This window comes from Eptatretus burgeri, chromosome 17 (genome assembly GCF_056783735.1).
Source record: "Eptatretus burgeri isolate ZD-2024b chromosome 17, Ebu_testis_v1, whole genome shotgun sequence".
Lineage (NCBI taxonomy): Eukaryota > Metazoa > Chordata > Myxini > Myxiniformes > Myxinidae > Eptatretus > Eptatretus burgeri.
The window spans coordinates 56063392-56086635 of record NC_140977.1 but is presented as its reverse complement, the minus strand read 5'-3'; the positions used below and the strand labels follow the sequence as shown (position 1 = coordinate 56086635).

The 23244-nt window shown below is 46.9% G+C and overlaps 1 protein-coding gene across 1 annotated transcript in view; it reads right to left on the bottom strand.

The window, feature by feature from the left end:
• Positions 1–12808: 12808 nt before the first annotated feature.
• INCENP (inner centromere protein) overlaps positions 12809–23244 on the bottom strand; it is a 60614-nt gene continuing 50178 nt past the window's right edge. Inside the window, exons 10-12 of the mRNA XM_085861126.1 lie at positions 19590–20471; positions 19280–19418; positions 12809–14561 (exon numbers count right to left, since the gene is read on the bottom strand). Of these exons, the coding sequence (XP_085717252.1) occupies positions 14332–14561; positions 19280–19418; positions 19590–20471 (1251 nt within the window). The 3' untranslated portion in view covers positions 12809–14331. The remainder of the gene's footprint in view (positions 14562–19279; positions 19419–19589; positions 20472–23244) is intronic.

Below are 23244 nucleotides of genomic sequence, written 5' to 3'. Positions count from 1 at the left end.
GGTAGAGGGAGGGACGTCGTGTTTGTGTGGGGGTAGAGGGGACGTCGTGTTAGTGTGAGGGTAGAGGGAGGGGACGTCGTGTTAGTGTGGGGGTAGAGGGGACGTCGTGTTAGTGTGGGGGTAGAGGGAGGGGACGTCGTGTTAGTGTGAGGGTAGAGTGGACGTCGTGTTAGTGTGGGGGTAGAGGGGACGTCGTGCGAGTGTGGGGGTAGATGAAGGGACGTCGTGTTAGTGTGGGGGTAGAGGGGACGTCGTGTTAGTGTGAGGGTAGAGTGGACGTCGTGTTAGTGTGGGGGTAGAGGGGACGTCGTGCTCGTGTGGGGGTAGAGGGGACGTCGTGTTAGTGTGGTGGTAGAGGGGACGTCGTGCTCGTGTGGGGGTAGAGCGGACCTCCTGTTAGTGTCAGGGTAGCACGGACGCCGTGTTACTGTGAGGGCGGCGTGGACGTCGTGTTTGTGCGGAGGAAGAGTGGACGTGGCGTTACTGTGCTGTTAGGGGGGACGCCGTGTTAGTGTGGTGGTAGAGGGGACGTCGTGTTAGGGTGGGGGGAGAGGGGCCGTCGTGTTAGTGTGGGGGTACAGGGGACGTCGTGTTAGTGTGGTGCAAGAGGGGACGTCGCGTTAGTGTGCGGATAGAGGGGACGTCGTGTTAGTGTGAGGTTAGAGGGGACGTCGTGCTCGTGTGGGGGTGGGGGGGACGTCGTGTTAGTGTGGTGGTAGAGGGGACGTCGTGCGAGTGTGGGGGTAGAGGGGACGTCGTGCGAGTGTGGGGGTAGAGGGAGGGACGTCGTGTTTGTGTGGGGGTAGAGGGGACGTCGTGTTAGTGTGAGGGTAGAGGGAGGGGACGTCGTGTTAGTGTGGGGGTAGAGGGGACGTCGTGTTAGTGTGGGGGTAGAGGGAGGGGACGTCGTGTTAGTGTGAGGGTAGAGTGGACGTCGTGTTAGTGTGGGGGTAGAGGGGACGTCGTGCGAGTGTGGGGGTAGATGAAGGGACGTCGTGTTAGTGTGGGGGTAGAGTGGACGTCGTGTTAGTGTGAGGGTAGAGTGGACGTCGTGTTAGTGTGGGGGGAGAGGGGAGGTCGTGCTCGTGTGGGGGTAGAGGGGACGTCGTGTTAGTGTGGTGGTAGAGGGGACGTCGTGCTCGTGTGGGGGTAGAGGGGACGTCGTGTTAGTGTGAGGGTAGAGGGGACGTCGTGTTAGTGTGAGGGTAGAGTGGACGTCGTGTTAGTGTGGGGGTAGAGTGGACGTCGTGTTAGTGTGGGGGTAGAGGGGACGTCGTGTTAGTGTGGTGGTAGAGGGGACGTCGTGTTAGTGTGGGGGTAGAGGGGACGTCGTGTTAGTGTGAGGGTAGAGGGGACGTCGTGCTAGTGTGAGGGTAGAGGGGACGTCGTGTTAGTGTGGGGGTAGAGGGGACGTCGTGCTAGTGTGAGGGTAGAGGGAGGGGACGTCGTGTTAGTGTGGGGGTAGAGGGGACGTCGTGTTAGTGTGGGGGTAGAGGGAGGGGACGTCGTGTTAGTGTGAGGGTAGAGTGGACGTCGTGTTAGTGTGGGGGTAGAGGGGACGTCGTGTTAGTGTGGGGGTAGAGGGGACGTCGTGTTAGTGTGGGGGTAGAGTGGACGTCGTGTTAGTGTGGGGGTAGAGTGGACGTCGTGTTAGTGTGGGGGTAGAGTGGACGTCGTGTTAGTGTGAGGGTAGAGGGAGGGGACGTCGTGTTAGTGTGGGGGTAGAGGGGACGTCGTGTTAGTGTGAGGGTAGAGTGGACGTCGTGTTAGTGTGGGGGTAGAGGGGACGTCGTGTTAGTGTGGGGGTAGAGGGGACATCGTGTTAGTGTGAGGGTAGAGGGGACGTCGTGCGAGTGTGGGGGTAGAGGGAGGGACGTCGTGTTTGTGTGGGGGTAGAGGGGACGTCGTGTTAGTGTGAGGGTAGAGGGAGGGGACGTCGTGTTAGTGTGGGGGTAGAGGGGACGTCGTGTTAGTGTGGGGGTAGAGGGAGGGGACGTCGTGTTAGTGTGAGGGTAGAGTGGACGCCGTGTTAGTGTGGGGGTAGAGGGGACGTCGTGCGAGTGTGGGGGTAGAGGGGACGTCGTGCGAGTGTGGGGGTAGAGGGAGGGACGTCGTGTTTGTGTGGGGGTAGAGGGGACGTCGTGTTAGTGTGAGGGTAGGGGGAGGGGACGTCGTGTTAGTGTGGGGGTAGAGGGGACGTCGTGTTAGTGTGGGGGTAGAGGGAGGGGACGTCGTGTTAGTGTGAGGGTAGAGTGGACGTCGTGTTAGTGTGGGGGTAGAGGGGACGTCGTGCGAGTGTGGGGGTAGATGAAGGGACGTCGTGTTAGTGTGGGGGTAGAGGGGACGTCGTGTTAGTGTGAGGGTAGAGTGGACGTCGTGTTAGTGTGGGGGTAGAGGGGACGTCGTGCGAGTGTGAGGGGGTAGATGAAGGGACGTCGTGTTAGTGTGGGGGTAGAGGGGACGTCGTGTTAGTGTGGGGGTAGAGTGGACGTCGTGTTAGTGTGGGGGTAGAGTGGACGTCGTGCTAGTGTGAGGGTAGGGTGGACGTCGTGTTAGTGTGGGGGTAGAGTGGACGTCGTGTTAGTGTGGGTTTGGAGTGGACGTCATGTTGGTGTGGGGGTAGAGGGGACGTCGTGTTAGTGTGGGTTTGGAGTGGACGTCGTGTTTGTGTGGGGGTAGAGGGGACGTCGTGTTAGTGTGGGGGTAGAGTGGAAGTCGTGTTAGTGTGGGGGTAGAGTGGACGTCGTGTTAGTGTGGGGGTAGAGTGGACGTCGTGTTAGTGTGGGGGTAGAGTGGACGTCGTGTTAGTGTGGGGGTAGAGGGGACGTCGTGTTAGTGTGAGGGTAGAGTGGACGTCGTGTTAGTGGGGTGGTAGAGGGGAGGTCGTGTTGGTGTGGGGGTAGAGTGGACGTCGTGTTAGTGTGAGGGTAGAGTGGACGTCGTGTTAGTGTGGGGGTAGAGTGGACGTCGTGTTAGTGTGAGGGTAGAGTGGACGTCTTTTTAGTGTGGGGGTAGAGTGGACGCCGTGTTAGTGTGGGGGTAGAGGGGACGTCGTGTTAGTGTGAGGGTAGAGTGGACGTCGTGTTAGTGTGGTGGTAGAGGGGACGTCGTGTTAGTGTGGGGGTAGAGTGGACGTCGTGTTAGTGTGAGGGTAGAGTGGACGTCGTGTTAGTGTGGGGGTAGAGGGGACGTCGTGTTAGTCTGAGGGTAGAGTGGACGTCGTGTTAGTGTGGGGGTAGAGTGGACGTCGTGTTAGTGTGGGGGTAGAGTGGACGTCGTGTTAGTGTGAGGGTAGAGGGGACGTCGTGTTAGTGTGAGGGTAGGGTGGACGTCGTGTTAGTGTGGGGGTAGAGTGGACGTCGTGTTAGTGTGGGGGTAGAGGGGACGTCGTGTTAGTGTGAGGGGAGAGTGGACGTCGTGTTAGTGTGGGGGTAGAGGGGACGTCGTGTTAGTGTGGGGGCAGAGTGGACGTCGTGTTAGTGTGAGGGTAGAGTGGACGTCGTGTTAGTGTGGGGGTAGAGGGGACGTCGTGTTAGTGTGAGGGTAGAGTGGACGTCGTGTTAGTGTGGGGGTAGAGTGGACGTCGTGTTAGTGTGGGGGTAGAGGGGACGTCGTGTTAGTGTGAGGGTAGAGTGGACGTCGTGTTAGTGTGGGGGTAGAGGGGACGTCGTGTTAGTGTGGGGGTAGAGGGAGGGGACGTCGTGTTAGTGTGAGGGTAGAGTGGACGTCGTGTTAGTGTGGGGGTAGAGGGGACGTCGTGCGAGTGTGGGGGTAGATGAAGGGACGTCGTGTTAGTGTGGGGGTAGAGGGGACGTCGTGTTAGTGTGAGGGTAGAGTGGACGTCGTGTTAGTGTGGGGGTAGAGGGGACGTCGTGTTAGTGTGAGGGTAGAGTGGACGTCGTGTTAGTGTGGGGGTAGAGGGGACGTCGTGCGAGTGTGGGGGTAGATGAAGGGACGTCGTGTTAGTGTGGGGGTAGAGGGGACGTCGTGTTAGTGTGGGGGTAGAGTGGACGTCGTGTTAGTGTGGGGGTAGAGTGGACGTCGTGTTAGTGTGGGGGTAGAGTGGACGTCGTGTTAGTGTGGGGGTAGAGGGGACGTCGTGTTAGTGTGGGGGTAGAGTGGACGTCGTGTTAGTGTGAGGGTAGAGGGGACGTCGTGTTAGTGTGGGGGTAGAGTGGACGTCGTGTTAGTGTGGGGGTAGAGTGGACGTCGTGTTAGTGTGGGGTAGAGGGGACGTCGTGTTAGTGTGGGGGTAGAGTGGACGTCGTGTTAGTGTGGGGGTAGAGTGGACGTCGTGTTAGTGTGGGGGTAGAGGGGACGTCGTGTTAGTGTGAGGGTAGAGTGGACGTCGTGTTAGTGTGGGGGTAGAGTGGACGTCGTGTTAGTGTGGGGGTAGAGGGGACGTCGCGTTAGTGTGAGGGTAGAGTGGACGTCGTGTTAGTGTGGGGGTAGAGGGGACGTCGTGTTAGTGTGGGGGTAGAGTGGACGTCGTGTTAGTGTGAGGGTAGAGTGGACGTCGTGTTAGTGTGGGGGTAGAGGGGACGTCGTGTTGGTGTGAGGGTAGAGTGGACGTCGTGTTAGTGTGGGGGTAGAGTGGACGTCGTGTTAGTGTGGGGGTAGAGGGGACGTCGTGTTAGTGTGAGGGTAGAGTGGACGTCGTGTTAGTGTGGGGGTAGAGGGGACGTCGTGTTAGTGTGAGGGTAGAGTGGACGTCGTGTTAGTGTGGGGGTAGAGGGGACGTCGTGTTAGTGTGGGGGTAGATGAAGGGACGTCGTGTTAGTGTGGGGGTAGAGGGGACGTCGTGTTAGTGTGAGGGTAGAGTGGACGTCGTGTTAGTGTGGGGGTAGAGGGGACGTCGTGTTAGTGTGGGGGTAGAGTGGACGTCGTGTTAGTGTGGGGGTAGAGTGGACGTCGTGTTAGTGTGGGGGTGGAGTGGACGTCGTGTTAGTGTGGGGTAGAGTTGACGTCGTGTTAGTGTGGGGGTAGAGGGGACGTCGTGTTAGTGTGGGGGTAGAGTGGACGTCGTGTTAGTGTGAGGGTAGAGGGGACGTCGTGTTAGTGTGGGGGTGGAGTGGACGTCGTGTTAGTGTGGGGGTAGAGTGGACGTCGTGTTAGTGTGGGGGTAGAGGGGACGTCGTGTTAGTGTGAGGGTAGAGGGGACGTCGTGTTAGTGTGGGGGTAGAGTGGACGTCGTGTTAGTGTGGGGGTGGAGTGGACGTCGTGTTCGTGTGGGGGTAGAGTGGACGTCGTGTTAGTGTGGGGGTAGAGGGGACGTCGTGGTTTTGTACACTACGTTAACAGTGCGTGACAGAACCGTACATCCCCAGATAACAAGGTGAACGTGACTGGATGTTTAATTATGTAAACAATGATTGTGTTACACCTTCCCATGCGGGATAATAATGTTCCCTTCAAGGTGAGCTGGTTGAGTTTGGAATACCTTGGTTACCATCACTACGTCTCAGACTCTTCTTCTTCTTTAACGGCCACAATTATTAGCCCAAGTCTTTCACGAACCAGCTGGCCAGACTTGATGTTCGACGAAGGTTCGGGCAGGAATTGGGAGTTTGTTCCAGGAAGCCGGCGATAACTCGCCTCCTCTTCTCGAGTTTCTCGTCCATCTGAGAGACGGCGCACACACTGATGAACCACCCTACCTGTGAAACACTGGAATGGCAGTTCATGGCTGGGTCGGGAATCGAACCCACACTCGACAACTCGAGGAGAGTACGTTCCTGCCAATTCACTCCGTCCCAGACTGAGTAAAGGGAATGCAGGTAAATCAATGAAATTCAAGGTAATCTCGTCCCACCAAGTGCACAAACACTCGGAGTGAACACACAGCAGCACACCACCCACAACTTGTCATTTGACATTTTTGCATCAAAAGGTAGTCGGAGGATTGTTGGAAAGTGGGGGTGAGGGGGTCATGCGAGCACATTGTGTGGAGCCAATAGAGTGGGGTACGTGCTGTGTGTACGTGGGGTACGCTGGGTCTGTGGGGTGCCCAAGGGGTGTGCGGGGTGTGCGATATCGCGCGGCTGGGGGCAGTAAAAGGTTAAGAATGATGAAACAATTTTGCAGTTATAAAATTTAAATGTACACATGGTGAATTAGCATGCTTGATGGGAAGAGTTGTGACGTTGGACAAATTTCTATTTATAGCCCTCAGATCAAAGGGGCGTACGCGGCCATAAGTGTGACAGAAGACACAGGACAGAATAGCCAATTATATAACAGCGTGATGTCGCCGCGCTATAAAAAAGGAGAAGGAGGAATGGGAACAATGAAATGACCGAACAATCCAACTCGGTGAGAACAGCAGATGCACGTCACAAACGACGCTCCGAGCTGCTTACAACAAGCTCTTCCAAGATGGAAAAAGCAAATAAAACATCGGAACTCGGAACTACTCTGGATCTTTAAAACACCGGAACTCCTCTGGATCTTTAAAATGTCGGAACTCCTCTGGATCTTTAAAATGTCGGAACTCCTCCGGATCTTTAAAATGTCGGAACTCCTCCGGATCTTTAAAATGTCGGAACTCCTCTGGATCTTTAAAACGTCGGAACTCCTCCGGATCTTTAAAACGACGGAACTCCTCCGGATCTTTAAAACGTCGGAACTCCTCTGGATCTTTAAAACGTCGGAACTCCTCCGGATCTTTAAAATGTCGGAACTCCTCTGGATCTTTAAAACGTCGGAACTCCTCCGGATCTTTAAAACGTCGGAACTCCTCTGGATCTTTAAAACGTCGGAACTCCTCCGGATCTTTAAAATGTCGGAACTCCTCTGGATCTTTAAAACGTCGGAACTCCTCCGGATCTTTAAAATGTCGGAACTCCTCTGGATCTTTAAAACGTCGGAACTACTCCGGATCTTTAAAACGTCGGAACTCCTCTGGATCTTTAAAATGTCGGAACTCCTCCGGATCTTTAAAACGTCGGAACTCCTCCGGACCTTTAAAACGTCAGAACTCCTCCAGACCTTTAAAACGTCGGAACTCCTCCGGACCTTTAAAACGTCAGAACTCCTCCAGACCTTTAAAACGTCGGAACTCCTCCGGACCATTAAAACGTCGGAACTTCCTCGGGTATTGAAAACGACGGAACTCCTCAGATCTTAAAAACGTCGGAACTCCTTCAGATCTAAAAAAACATCGGAACTCCTCCGGATCTTAAAAACATCGTAACTAGGAACTCCTCCGGTTCTTTTGCAGTCGTGTTTAAAGCAACATAATGGACTGAAAATAATTTGTGAAAATGTAAAATCAAGGCAAAAACGATAGAGATGGAAAGCATTCTGTCACATGCTCTCCCACTGGGACTTGTGCTGCATCATACACACTTACATAATTTACGTTGACTCCCCCCTCCGCCCCTCGGAATCCCATGGGGGGGAGGGGTGGGAACCAAGTAGCAACAACCTATGTCTTATCTGTTATGACAGACCCTTTATCTGCCTGGTGTTGGCTTAATGGTTCGGGTGGTGGGCTTGAGATCCGAGGATCCTCGGTTAAAATCCTGCTCCACTGTCAAATTAATACCAGGTGGGGTTGACTCTGCTTGTCATCCTTACGAGGTCAGCAAAATGAGTACCAGCTTGCTGGGATCCTGTGTTGGAGTGGTGACCCGTCCAGGATTGTGCCCAAGAGCCAAGGAGACTGCTGAGGCAGCACCAACGCTCTGCACAGAGTATGGTCCCAATGGATGGATGGACCCTTAATCCTCCTCTCCAGTTTGGTTGAAAGGGGAAAACTTGGTAATGACCAAGTGCATCGACCAACGACAGACACCAAGTTGTGTATTTTACTTTGATGGAAAGGATGATAATGATAATAATAATAATAATAATAATAATAATAATGAAACTGGACAGCCCTTCAAGTGATGTGATCTTGCACTCTCAAGTGGTGGTCCGTTTGTGTTCTGGAGTCGTTACAGGTGAATATAATGAATTATGTTCGGGCCATACCCCCTCTGGCATTTCGGAAAATAATGTTCCCAAAAAGCATAGAATTGATTGATATTCCATTCACTAATTAATCACTCATTTAAACATTTCATAAAGGGGTTTTTATGAAACAGTACCTCAATGTTACCTGGATGCGATACCTGGGAGGGTTTGAGGGAAGAGGAGTGGTGGCTAAAACCCGAATCCTATCCAGGTTCCTCCTGTTGACTCGATCTTTGCTCTTTCCTTGTCTGGGTTCCACTCGATGACTCCATCTTTGCTCTTTCCTTGTTCGGGTTCCTCCAGATGACTCCGTCTTTGCTCTTTCCTTGTTCGGGTTCCTTTCGATGACTCCATCTTTGCTCTTTCCTTGTTCGGGTTCCTCCAGATGACTATCTTTGCTCTGGTTCCTTTCGATGACTCCATCTTTTCTCTTTCCTTGTTCGGGTTCCACTCGATGACTCCGTCTTTGCTCTTTCCTTGTCCGGGTTCCTTTCGATGACTCCATCTTTGCCCTTTCCTTGTCCGGGTTCCTTTCGATGACTCCATCTTTGCTCTTTCCTTGTTCGGGTTCCTCCAGATGACTATCTTTGCTCTGGTTCCTTTCGATGACTCCATCTTTGCTCTTTCCTTGTTCGGGTTCCACTCGATGACTCCGTCTTTGCCCTTTCCTTGTCCGGGTTCCACTCGATGACTCCATCTTTGCTCTTTCCTTGTTCGGGTTCCTCCAGATGACTATCTTTGCTCTGGTTCCTTTCGATGACTCCATCTCTGCTCTTTCCTTGTTCGGGTTCCACTCGATGAATCCGTCTTTGCACTTTCCTTGTTCGGGTTCCTTTCGATGACTCCATCTCTGCTCTTTCCTTGTTCGGGTTCCACTCGATGAATCCGTCTTTGCTCTTTCCTTGTTCGGGTTCCTTTCGATGACTCCATCTTTGCCCTTTCCTTGTTCTGATTCCTTTTGATGACTCCATCTTTGCTCTGTTTGTTTGGGTTCCTTCCAACGTGAATAATCATTCCACTGGATAAATTTATAAAAAGTCATGACACCGATGTTAATTCATGCAGGATGAAGATTATTCGATAAGAAGATGGTTCAGCACAATATGTGGCTTTGATCACACGATACCAGATTTGCACTGGATGGCATGGACAGTCGACATCATTCTCAACCTTTTCATGTCAGCCTCATCTCTCTTCATTTGATCTCGTCAATTTTTCTGGTAGATTTGACTCTTTATAAGGTGTATTCAGCATTCCGCTCCAGAATAATCTGGATATTTGTGAAATTGTAGCTTGAATATTATGTTTTATACCTTCGTGCTGTGGTGGGGAATGCGATGGCACATTTCTGAACTGTGATTTCATTTACAACTACAACAGCTCTCGGAAGAGTGCAAACCTCCTCCAGGCTGAACAGTTTACATTTTGTATCCCACCGAGAGGCCGGATCCGGATTCGGACCTGAACCCAAATCGAATCGGCTTGTTGTCGTCACCCAATACACTCATCCACAAAGTTTCGTCAAAACTCGTCCACATTTTGAATCGTGTTTGTCCCATCTCTCAATCTCGTATTCGGATCTGGATCGTCACCAACATCTAATCATTTCGTTCTTGTCACACAACCAACCTCTCTACCAAATTTTGTTTGAATCCATCCACAATGTTTTGAGATATCCTGTTCACAGACAAACAGATAGACAGGGGTGAAAACATATCCTCCGTCCACCTTTGGTTGTGGAAGTAATGATGTTCAAAGTCAAGGAGAATCTACCCAAGTAAATATAAATTGCAGATGATTGTGCATGAAGGGCATGCTATCTATACTAATAAAAGGTTGTGTGTGTGTGTGTGTGTGTGTGTGTGTGTGTTCACAAAGTACAGTACAACATATTCTCTCTAACTCCCCGAGCCCGACCCCTCTCTCTTTGTCCCATCCTTGCTCTACCCCCTCCCAATATAGTGCAGCACCCTCCTCCCAAGCCTCTCTCATTCTTCCCTCCCCCTCTCTGTGTTTGGACATATCCAGATGGTGGTTATGTCTGGATGGTGTTTGTCTCCGGACTTGTCTGGATGTTATTTATCTCCGGACGTGTCTGGATGGGAGTTTGTCTTCTGATGTATCCGAGCAATGTTTGTATCCAGACGGTTTTGGCTCCAGATGCGTCCAGTGCGTTTTGTTTCCGGGCCGTTTATAGTATGACGGGTAGAAAATGGAATTCAGACTATTTTGTTTCCGTCTTCACTTATTCTCGGCAGAAGCATTTTGATGAGACAGTATGAATCGTAATTAATGCTCCACTGCACGTCTTCCCTTCCCCCCCTCGCTGCCCCTCTACTCCTCCCTCCTTTTCCCTCCACCTCTTCACTCTCTCTCCCCAACCCTCTCTCTCCCCCACCCGCCCCACCCCCTTTAGTATTCCCGTCAGCGAAGTGACGGGTGGTATTTGCTCGTAGATAACTAGAGTGGTGCTCGTAGAGTACAGTCTCACCTCGCGGTTTCATTCTGAACAAAAATACCATCGTTAACTGACCACTCTACTATCACGGCCCAATGCTATCATGGCCCATATACCCATATCATCCATGTACGCTATGTCACATAGTTTCTTGGCATGGGTTACGAGTCCTAAATTTAATTATTCACTCACATCTGGTCATGGATCGATATATGAAGTTTCATTCTTGGATAAGAATTTCAATGCAACCAATTATGGCTGGAATACTTCACCGATGATGTCATCGTTGTCACCCTAAATATCCCATGGGGTGTTGATGACATAAGGCCAAGTTTCAATTTTATTCGTTGAGCGGTTTCAGAGAAAATGTCCAAATTTTGTCCTTTAATCGAATATGGCTGCCATACCATGTGACCTATGACATTATAAATTTAATTATCCACTCACATCGGGTCATAGATCAGATATGTGAAGTTTCAGATTTTTGGATGAGGATTTCAATTCAACCACTTATGGCTGGAATACTTCACCGATGACGTCATCGTTATTGTCCTATATACCCCATGGGGAGTTGATGACATCAGGCCAAGTTTCAATCTTTTTCGTTGAGCGGTTTTAGGGAAAATGATATCCAACTTTTTTTCCTTTAATCCAATATGGCTGCCATACCAGCTGACCTATATCAGAGTTAGAAATATAATATTCTCCATGGGGAATCCCTCCTATGTTTAAAGTTTTGCTTCGAGCGGACACACGGTTGCAGAGAAAATCATTTTTAAAGCGAAAATTGATAGACACAGACGCAGACACAGACTGCAATAATCTCACATCCCCTTTGGGGCGAGACTAACAGAACTTTTGATGAACGCAAGTATGTCCACAATTTGTACATGTCGAACAATAGAAATGCAGATCGGAATGTGATGATGGATTGTTTGTTTTCAAGCTTGATAAAACCATTGAAAATTTGTCAACCCCACGAGATATTCCAATCTCAAATAGTCTCGAGAATGCGGGAAATGATTTTATTGAAGCCCATCATTTAAAATTTTCCAGGGGGCATGGTACTCCAAGACCCCCCCCCCCACCCACCTATCCAGGCCCATTGTATTGCTGGGCCAATAAACATTGTTCGGTTTTCTAGATTCGTACCCTCCTTGGCAAATCCTGGCGACGGCCCTGACATTAATCTTCATGGAGATGTTTCACTCCAGAGATTGTTGCAAGATACATTCAATAATCGCTCTCCAACGATAGTGGCTATCTTTATATTACGTCCGCAAATATAATGGAATTATTGACCCCCACCCCTCTTATGTTCCATACACATCTCTCCTCGTTCGAAATAGGTAGCCCCTTTTGCTCCACTCTTCCTTCATCTCAAAATGTTCTCCTTCACCTCCTCTCCCTGCACGTATGAAACACACCTGAACTCCTATGGTCGTCACTGGGAATTTCTCTGGGTTTTGAGAAGTTTCATTAAATAATGAATAAACTTGTCCAATTAGCGATCATGGATGACCTTGTACTTGTATACACAACAACGGCATGACGAGAGATAGAAAGGGTATTTTGATACGAATTTTAGTAAATACATTACATTCGACAAAGGGAAAACCAACACAGTGTGTGGGATTTGAACTTGAGATCCCTGCATCAGGAGCGAAGTGCTCAGATGGGAACAAGCAGGCCAACCAACATTGCGAATTGGTGGTTTGATCATGAGAGGGAGAGGAAGGAGGAGGGGGGACGGACTAACTCTGACATCTACACAAGGCAAGGCACTGAACCTGACAGCATCGAAAATTGATTCCCAAACGAATGTGCAGGGACGTGGAACATATGTATGTTTCAGTCACTTAGCGAAAGCAGGATGCCCTGCATTGTGTCACACGTACAGAGCTGTTAGATACCATTTCACCATTAACTGAATTTGTATATCGTCTACTAATCACGTCTTTTGTGCGAGAACTCAATAATGCTTCAGCATAACAAGCATATCCACAACATCCAAACTCAAAATGCTGATCGATGTTCGTAATTTTCTGATTTCTTATTCAGAGCATTACTCCTCATCTCTGCCCACACCTCCCCCACCATGCCCTCGGCCTTCCTAACCATGTCGTTCCGCACCACGCCTGCCACCTGTTACCCAATTCGCTTCTCCATTGTGATGGGATCAATTTGAATCATCGGCGCGAGTGAGCATGTGTGCAAAAGGAAGAATGCAATTTTTTTTTTCTTTTTTAATCTGATGTAGGTGTATCTGATGATGCTTTACCATGAAATGGCCATCTGGCCCATCATGCACAGGGATGCTTTATTCGATTTGATTGAGAATAAAATTCGGTGCATCCTTCCAGCAATAGCATGCAATTTAAAATGAGTTCAGAATATATGTCGCAGCAACATTTAATAACAATAAAACACAAACGAATGATTCATATACAACCAAAAACAAACTGCAGGAGGTGGGTGTAATTGTGGGGGGGGGGGAGGGGAGAGGGGGATGTGTCAGAGAAAAAGGAATATCTGGGAAGAAAAATCCAACATAGGTGGTGGAGAAAAATGTACATCGGGTCTGAATACAGAAAGGATCGTCAAAAGAATTAGCAATTTTTTTTTTTTACAGCACTTACTCAACCACTGATCCGAAAGTCAAGACCCAGTTGTGCCAACGAGACCAAGAGACCAATGTGTGAAGAGGTTAACAGAAATGCAGCACGAATGGATAACAGACCTCTTCACGCTGACGGCAGATTGAATTTTGGACCGCGCCATTCCCATGAAGACGCCGCAGATAAATGACCGAAGCCCTCACTTGGCCCAAAGGAAATAAGAGAACGGCCCTTGAATGATGCGAGGCGGAGAGTACTCGGAGCCAAACAAGGTCGAGTGGTCTTCGACTTCACGTATTTGGTTAAAAGAACTTACCAGCAGCGCAGACCAGGCCACGGCGATCGGCCCGACGGCAATGTTAATGTCTAAAGGGATAAACCGGAAGCTTTAAGCCAAACGTTTAACTTTGGCACTCGTCAAAGTGACCTGTGAAACCGTGACAGGCTCCTGGCCGAAGCACTGCATCACCTCATTCGTCACAATTTCCCTTCCAGTCACGTACAAATCCACAAGAGTCTCATTCTAAACAAAATCTCCAGAATGGGTTTCAAATGCAATCATAGGGTGGGGGTGGGGGGGGAGGGGAATTCAAACTCGTACTGCGAAACACAAACGCCTGGTTAACATAACCTGTGATAGCTCGTTAACAAAACCAAACCAAGTTTTGTTAACCAGCGAGGTTATTTCACTATCCTGGGAAAATCGACTTCCTCTCCTTCCAGGAAGAATACACTGTGAATATAACAGGTTTCGTTTCACACTTTCACAAAAGCGAACGTCCATAATACGAGGAACTCGACAAATGAAAAAAAAAATATATATATATATATCCGACTTTGGGGAAATGAAAACAGTCATTGAACGACAAGGGATAGACGTCTAATCAGGTTATGGTTTCCACCTGGCCGAGTTTCCGAGTAAAACGAGTTTCCACCTGGCCTTGTATCGCCTTAAACAAGTTACCGGGACCGTTTTAGACAAGTTCGTGCATCAAATAATTTGACTCGCCTAAACATCCGGTAGGAAGAGAATCAAGTGAAAAAGGATGGGGAAGAGAACGGATCCAAGCTTTATTTACGGCAATTTAGTCTCCCCTTTACAATGGACTTAAAGATCTATTTAAATGAGAATAAACACTGATTCAACAAATGGAAAAAAGGAAAAAAACAAAGAATGCCGAAAACTAAATAAAGTACAAAGCTAAGTTTCTAAAATCTGATGACAGAAGAAAAACTCGTGTACAAAATAAAAATCCCTGCAGAGGTAAAAACAATTCCTTGAAGGGTCCGCAACCTGCGTCACTTCAACAAACCGGGCCGATCAGGGAGACGACGTTTCAACACGGAGGTGACCGGATTGTTTCCGAACATCGGCGGAGAGTTCCAGCAGGCCGACGAGGTGCGCTTCAGGAAACGCGGCTTTCTGTAGAGAAACATCTCCTCGAGGCTGAGCGGTTCGGTGAAGTACATGCTGTCCAGATCAGGAGGGTTGTAGTAACCGTGCACGACAGCTTGCTTGAGCGGAGAACCTGGGGGAAAGGAGACGAGGACATTTCCATTGATAACAATGATGCCATGCCGTTTCGTCATTCATCAGAGAGACTTTGAAGGTGCATCTATTTAGAAGACAATTATACTCGAGATTAAAAAAAAACAAAAAAAACTTTACGTCCATTCGAGCTGCCTGAGATGACGTATTAAACTTGGCAAGGAAAAACATTCCTGGTGTTGTTGGAAGCCTCATACCAAATCGGTTTGTATCATCACTGCGAGAATCTTACTACAATGGAGCAAACGTTGATATGACCGAAACTCCAAAATTGACGTTTAGTGGAAATAGCGGCACTATTGGTGGTAGCCGGTGTTACAAATAATCTTCCTTTATCTGATGATATTGAGTGTGATGTGTTGTGATCAATAAAATTTCTTTCAAAAATGACAAAAATGATGAAGTGCATTTCCAAGACTGAACAGCAGGGCTGTGAACCCACCGAAGGTGCGCCGAGAAGGGTACTCCCACCCCGAGGGCGGGGATACTCCCCAATGTCACAATGATTTAATTATCGCATTGTTCAAGCACATGGAATGTTCATGTGTCAGTCGTGATTGCCGTGAACTTTTTCAGAAACACTAAACGCTGTCATTAAAACATGGTTTGTATTGTTTATTTATTTATTGCAAGCAAATACCACCTGTCGCTTCACTGACAGGAATATTAAAGGGGGAGGGAGAAAAAGAGGAGGAAAGAGGGAGAGAGAGCGGGGAGAGAGGAGAGAGAGAAGGGGTGGGGGAAGGGAAGGCAGACGTGCGGTGTAGCGTTAATTACCGCCCGGACGCATGCGGAGACAAACACCACCCGGATGCGTCCGGAACCAAGCTGGCCAGAGACAAACACCACTCGGACATGACCAGAGACAAACCCTTCCAGGACACGTCTGGAGACGAACCCTTCCCAGACACAAACACCGTCTGGGTATGTCCAGAGACAGAGAGGGGAGGGGAGAATGAGAGAGGTGTGGGAGGAGGGTGCTGCACTGTATTGGGAGGAGGTAGAGCAAGGATGGGACAGAGAGAGGGGAGGGATCGAGTTATGCTTTATGAACACACACACACACACACACACACGCACACTAGTGCTTGGCCGATATCAGCAATTTTTTCGGGAATCGGCAGGTTATGAGTCCAGTGTGATTACCGACTGCAGTACGTGCAGTATACAACCCAAAAACCTTGAGCTTTCACCGAAAAACGACGATGCATTTATATCGATGTCTCATGTATATGTTCGCAAACATTAATCTTAATAAACAGTTGCGTGTGACGGGTGGAAAAAAAGAATTGGCTTGGTAATTTAGAAAACACGTTAATCCGGCAAACGATTCAGAAATCGGGTGTTAGTTCACAACTCGGCCGGGGCGGCGGAGCGCGAAGCACTCGGCCGGGGCAGCGGAGTGCGAACCACTCGGCCAGGATGGCGGAGACATCGCAAAGTTCAATCGCCCGTGAAATAAACATTGCAGATAATCCACCATGTTGCCTCTTCGTCTGTGTTCGCATCACGTGGTACATCGGTTCAGGGTCCACACAAACATTATAATTTTTTTTAACGTCTGTTTTTCACCAGATTTGCTTTGATTCCCTGGAGAACACCTCACGTAACCTCCAAAAATATCTACAGATATGGCAGACGCTATGGATCGGCAGTCCCTCTGGGGAACAAGGCACGAGATCTAGCAATGAATGCATTCAATCATGGAGTTCAATGAAGCTAGTTAATTTTGTTAAGTTCCTAAATTTTTTGTTTACCCAATATAATTCTCCAAGCAGTAGCAAAAGGTAAGTTTAATGGTTAGGAAATTTCACATTTTCTTGTGTATGTATGGAGGAGGAGGGAAAATAACCTTGCTTGCTTAAAGTAAATTGGTACATCAGCTTAGTTATCAGACTCATTATTTCTTTAAATCATCAAATTGACACTTATTTAGTCCGGACGATATCCGATCCTCAAAACCAAAACATTTTGATGATCTACTTTAATTAGTCCATGAGAGTTGGTCATGGAAAATCACATCATATAATGTATGAAATCGCTCCAATCTCCTAATTTGAAAACTATAGTACTTACAAAAGCGATGTACACAACTATTCATAGCTATGATATGATGAAAAGGTATTCGATAAGATGAGTGAGGAAAGTGAAAGAAAAAAAAAAAACGATGTTAAAGAAATCATTGTGGCCTGTTCCAAGTTAAGGCGTGGTTGAGCAGGCCAAAAAACATGGCGGCTTCAGACCTCATCGAGGTTACTCAGGAAACGCCTTCAGACCCCAGAGAGTGAGGTGGCCGAGGATTGCCTGATGAAGGATATAATTGAATAAGGCCGATAATTATCTTCAAAAGGGGTATTTGAATTAACCCTAACATTTAGGGGGGTGCAAAGTTTCAGACTGCTAGGTTTTATGGTTTTGGAGTTATGGAGGAGACACACTGACGCGCGCGCACACACACATTTATTAGTATAGATACAGATTCTAAGGCTCTTGGAAGAGGTGACACACAGATAAGGACAAAGACAGCAGACTACACAGGACTTCACGTTGGAGTTTAGACAAAGACAACCATTGATCTTTGAGAAATTTACTTCCCAAAGCTCTTGGGGTTTCTATCCGCAGTCAATGGGACATTTTATGGAGAAATCTGGTCGTCTAAATGGTGGTCCGTGAAAGACCACTTGAGGTCAAAAGGGAAAACTCCAAACACCACGTCAGGAAACCTACGAATTACGATGCAAGATGGTGGGTTGTTCACCAACACTTGACGGCGTACCCCTTAAATGTCTCTTCCTTCCACCACTTCATTATTTTCTCCCCTTTCCTCTCCAACGACTGCACCATACTAGCCTGTGTGCTGGACAGGGCCACACCGTGCACCCCAACACCCCCCCCCACCCCAAGTCCTCCACTTGGTTGGTATATTTCTGGCCCTTGTGAAGTCCTTGGTGAGAAAAAAAGATGTTAACATGAAATATCTTGGGTTGGAATTGTACTTTAGACACCTGCTTTATAGGTACCAATAACCACATGAAGCGATTTTCAAACTCTGAAATTTAGGGGATACTAGATGACTCGTGAACCCTTTGGGTTCCCGTTGTGAAAGCGGTTGATGGAAAAAAAATCATTTAAAAAAAAAAAAAAAAGATAGCTCCAGCGAACTAAACCGCTGAGGTTGTTTGCATTGATCAAATAATCCCGAAGAGTACTTGACTGAATCGGGAATTGATTTTTTAATAATCTTTTTCGTTGCCAGATTTGAACGATACTTGATACTGCACACCGCAGGAGAATGGTGAGTAATGTGGGCTGAAAATTTTTGCGCTATCGTGTACCGTTATGACTGTATTTCGGGAACATACATACATACATGATGAGTTTTAGTAATATATAGATAGATGGTTGCTTCCTCTATCATCATCCCTTCCTCTCATGTCAGCCCTCCCCCTGCCTCTTCCCACCCAACCCACCTCACCCTCCCCTGCCATCCAGACTCCCACCCCACCCTCCTCTCAACCCTTCTCCCACCACCCCTTCCCCCTCCCTCTGGACTCCCGCTCCACCCTTTCCCTTTCCTCCAGACTCCCACAAACAAAAAATATTTTACACAAGGTAGTGGAATAGAAGTATTCAATTAAAGTCAATGATGTCATACACAGCGAAACATTTTCGAAAATTGCTGCACACCACATATTTTCTTTAATCATTTTACACATTAGGTGACATACCTCGCACGGAGGCAATCGTGGCAGTGTTATATAAGCTGCAACGGAACTGAAATGGGGGTCAAAATAGCGGAACACAAGTATTCAATTCAAGTCAATTACATCATACACAGCGACGCCTTTTATAAAATTATTTTACACTTTTTTTTCTCCCCCTTGAATTAACACCAACGTAGCACAGGTGACCGAACTGCGTACATAATACCTTGTCATTCACTTCACCTTCCCACGTCGGTCACTTGACCTTACGTGGCTCACTCGGACCTCACCACGTTGCTCTCGGACCTAAGTCACTCACTTCACCATACCTCACATGACACCGCGCAGGCGGGGTGGGGTCTGAAATTTGTTCGTCGATCGATGTATTTTAGGTTGTATTTTGCAGAGCGACAGTGCAGCTACTTTTGCCGTGTATCGCCACGCCTTGCAAATGAACAACCAAGCAGCTCGTAGAGCGCTCACCAAGTGGCTTAAGCACTTAAGCAAGCACTTCAACGAAACGGTTGATAAGGAACGCTCGCTTGGCAAGGGATAGCAAGTTGATTGATAAATGGGACCCACTCGCAAAATCAAAAATTTAACACTTTCAGATATCTCTCCAGATAGACACATTTTGCTGACCTCGGAGTACGAAAATCACTTCACACGATTATGGGATCACTTCACGCAATTGTGGGTACCTACCAATAAGGTGTCTAACGTACAATTCCATCCCAAGATATTTCATGTTAACATCTTTTTTTCTCACCCAGGACATCCCAGGGGACAGAAACATACCAACCAGGTAGAGTACCGGGGAGGGTGCATGGTAGCCCTGTCCAGCCCACAGACTATAATACAGCATCAAAATATGTTTATTGACAACACGAGCAACATAACAAGAAACGAGATAAAATATTCAGATTTCTTTCAGGCAACAAAAAGATAAAGAATAAGTAAAAGAGGCATCCTCAAAAAGGCTGCAAAAATTCACCTCTCGCCCAAGCAGGTATGGGTTTGCGGGGTTTACTTTCGTCATCCGTAGAGTCATCGCTTTTCAGGTCCATTCCATAATCTTCCAATACCTTGGTCTTCTTGAACTCACGGGTGTGGTTCAGCAGAGGTCCGTCATCCTGCACCGACCCCGCAAGCATGGGTGTTGGTCGAAGAAAAATTAAACAAAAGAAGATCGAGTCAAGCATTGAATCGAAGAAGATCGAGTTGATTTTTGTTTACATCGGTGGCAGTCATTCAATAAATAATAATAAAAAGATTCAAAGATTCCATAAATATTCAGAACTTACCTCAATGATTATGGCCTTAGACATGAGGTTTGTCTGATCTGAGAAGGTGGTCAACACACTTTTAACCTCTTCTCTGCGTTGCTCTTTTGCTCGTCTGTCCTTTTCAAGCTCCAGCTCCTCCCTCTTCTTCCTTTCCAACTCCAGCTCCTCCCTCTTCTTCCTTTCCAACTCCAGCTCCTCCCTCTTCTTCCTTTCCAACTCCAGCTCCTCCCTCTTCTTCCTTTCCAACTCCAGCTCCTCCCTCTTCTTCCTTTCCAACTCCAGCTCCTCCCTCTTCTTCCTCTCCAACTCCAGCTCCTTCCTCTTTTTCCTCTCCAACTCTAGCTCCTCTCTCTTCAGCTCCTCAATCTTCTTCCTCTCCAACTCCTCCATCTTCTTCTTCCTCTCCAACTCCTCCATCTTCTTCCTCTCCAACTCCTCCATCTTCTTCTTCATCTCAAGCTCCTCCCTCTTATTTCTTTGCTCTTGCTCTTCCCTTTTATTCCTCACTTTTCCCACATCACCTCTCATTCGGTGCTCATGGTCTAGGTTGGTGCGGAGCCTCTGCTGACTCTCCTTTTTCAACTTTATCTTTGCCTCAAGTTCTTTCCGTAACATATCCTCTTCTTCCTTACTTGCCTGCAACTCCTTCATGATTCTTTCATGTCTCTCTTTCTGCAAATTTTCTTCTTCACGCTGTCTTAGTATTTGTTCCTCCTTTTCTTTCTTTACCTTTTCCCTTTTCAGCCTCTCTTCTTCGTGCTCTTTCTTCAGATTTTCTTCTTTTGCCACACGGGCTCTCTCCTGCATCTCACGTTCTTTCCGCAACTTCTCACATTTCTCCTTGGCTCTCAGCACTTCCAGCTCACGAGCAACTTGCATTCTTTCGGACTCACCCTCCTGCTGTGGAAGATGAGGAATGGACAATGAACGGATGCGAACTCACAATTTGCCCTTAAGACCAAATCAGAATGAAATGCAAGTTAAACTCCTTAAAAATAAAAATTCCAAAGATATTGTAAACTTGTAAAAGTGCAATCCCACCCTCCAGATTTCAGCAAGCTCAATCAACAAAGACCAAAATAAATAAATAAATAAATAAATACATCGTAGCCCTTACAGGTGCCACCCAATCACTATGCTTCAAAGGGTGTACCAAAGAAGATGCTGCCGTGAGGTGGGTATCTTCCCTTTTAAATGACAAGACAAGGCACTATGTGCCACAAATGATCAAACACAGGACAGCCCGGTTGGTTTGCATCATGTGTTATGCATTCTGATGGGCATTTAGGAAGCATCTATTGGGCTGTTGAAGTAAACTTACAACAACATACCTCACATTTGTCTGTAGATAAGAGTAAATATATAAAATGTTATTGCCAAAGAAATGATGTCAAAAATACATCGAGGTGTCTTTCAGGATGATAGTCTCCCTGCTGCCCCCACCCCCCCCCCCAATCCCCTTTTTGTTCCATTTATCTCTGGAGTTTTAAAAGCAGGATTATCGATGACCAATGACATGATCTAACCTCTAACAAAACATCCAAAGTAATAAAGAAAGTTGTTACACCAAAAAGCTGAGAAACTAACAGACCAGCTAAAATTGGCAAAACGGTCCTCCCAAGACAATGGAATTGAAAACTGATACATATGCCAAATGCACGATAAAAGCAGACAAAACTATTAGGGCACTCGGTAAAGAGCATACCTCCGCCCCGTAATGCCTGATCGAAGAGAACATATCGGGGCCCAATGCATTTTTGAAATATCATGCGATACATCGTTTTTGGCCCTCTCTCTCATTGGTGAAGAATCACTTTAACAATTAAATAATTCTCAAATCAGGATCCGGATCTTCACCAATATCGAATCATTTCGTCATTGTTATACACCCAACATGTCCATCGAGTTTCGTCCGAATCGTCCACAACTTTTTGAGATATCGTTTTGTCATTTTTAGCCCCATCTCTCAATGGTGAAGAATCACGAAAAAAAATTCTAGTAGCCAGATCTGGATTCGGATCTTCACTGAAATCTAATCAGTTCGTCCTTGTCACATATCCAACCTGTACACCAAATTTAATCCGAATCCGTCCACAACTTTTTGAGATAACCTGCACACAGACAGAGAAGCAGACAGACAAACTAACAAGAAGATGTCGTGCAGAGCACGATACTTGCAAAATCCATAAAACAAATTTGACCTCAAAAATAATTGGTGGTTGAATTCAATGACCAAATATGCAAATCCTCTTCAAATTTCAAGTCAATCGGATTAAAATTGACAATTTTAGAAATGCGGTCGATGTTGACCTTTGGGTCAATGTTGATCTCGAAAATAATTGGTGGTTGAATTAAGTGACCAGATATGCAAATCCTCTTCAAATTTCAACTCAATGAGACAAAAATTGAGGATTTTAAAAATACCTCCTGAGTTGTTGAACTTGGGCCTATGTTGACCTTTTGGTCGATGTTGACCTCAAAAACTAATTGGCTGATTGAATTCAATAACCTAAAATATAAATCCTCTTCAAATTTCAAGTCAATGAGACGAAAATTGAGGATTTTAGAAATACCTCCTTAGTTGTTGAACTTGGGCCTATGTTGACCTTTTGACCCTAAAAACAACAGGCTTCTTCCTTATGAGAAACTCTACCATGTGGTGAAGTTTCGTGAAGATCGGTTTAAAATTGTGACCTGTAGGCGACAAACAGGCAGACAGACAGACAGATAGATAGAGACGCAGGATAGACAGACAGACAGAGAGAATAACAAAATCGACTGATCAATATACTTGAAAAATCTTCGATTTTGCAAGTAACAAACACAAAGGAGTGAAAACATAACCCCTTTCACCTTCGGTGGCGGAGGTAACAAAACGTAAAAATTGACCGAGAACACTTCTTCTTTTTCGTCTTCTTCTTCTTCTTCTCTTCCCTTTTTAAGAGGTGAGGTCGAACGGTACCAAGCTTCTGCCCTGAGCACCATACTCCTCCGCTTACCATCTCTCTCCACTTTCCAACCGCCCCCACCCTATTGATATTCCTCCTCACACAATCTACATATATATATATATATATATATATATATATATATATATATATATATATATATATATACATATATATATATATATATATATATATATATATATATATATATATATATATATATATATATATATATATATATACATATACAAATATACACTACCGGTCTAAAGCTTTAGAAAACCCACATTTTTCCAGTTTTTACTGAAATTTAAGCAGTTCAAGTCCAGTGAATAACCTGAAATGGAACAAAGCTAAGCGGTAAACTTTTTCTGTCAGGTCGCCGGGCGCTTTTACTGGAACAAGTTGATCAGGAAGTTATCCAACTCGTTCGTTGTACAGAGGCACACCCCTTTCTCGCAAGTACATTTACAAAAAGTTTGGGAACCGTTTCATACAACAATCCTTATCTGACAAGCATGACAAACATCCAGGACGTCCCGATGGACCTCAATGCGAGGGGTTTCTGTGCAGATGCGCCGAGCAATCTGGGTGGATAAAAGCATTTTGAAAGTCGCGTATTGCCAAGGAATACATACTTATAACAAAAAATGGAATACATACTTACAACATAAAATGGAATACATACTAACAACATAAAATGGAATACATACTAACAACATAAA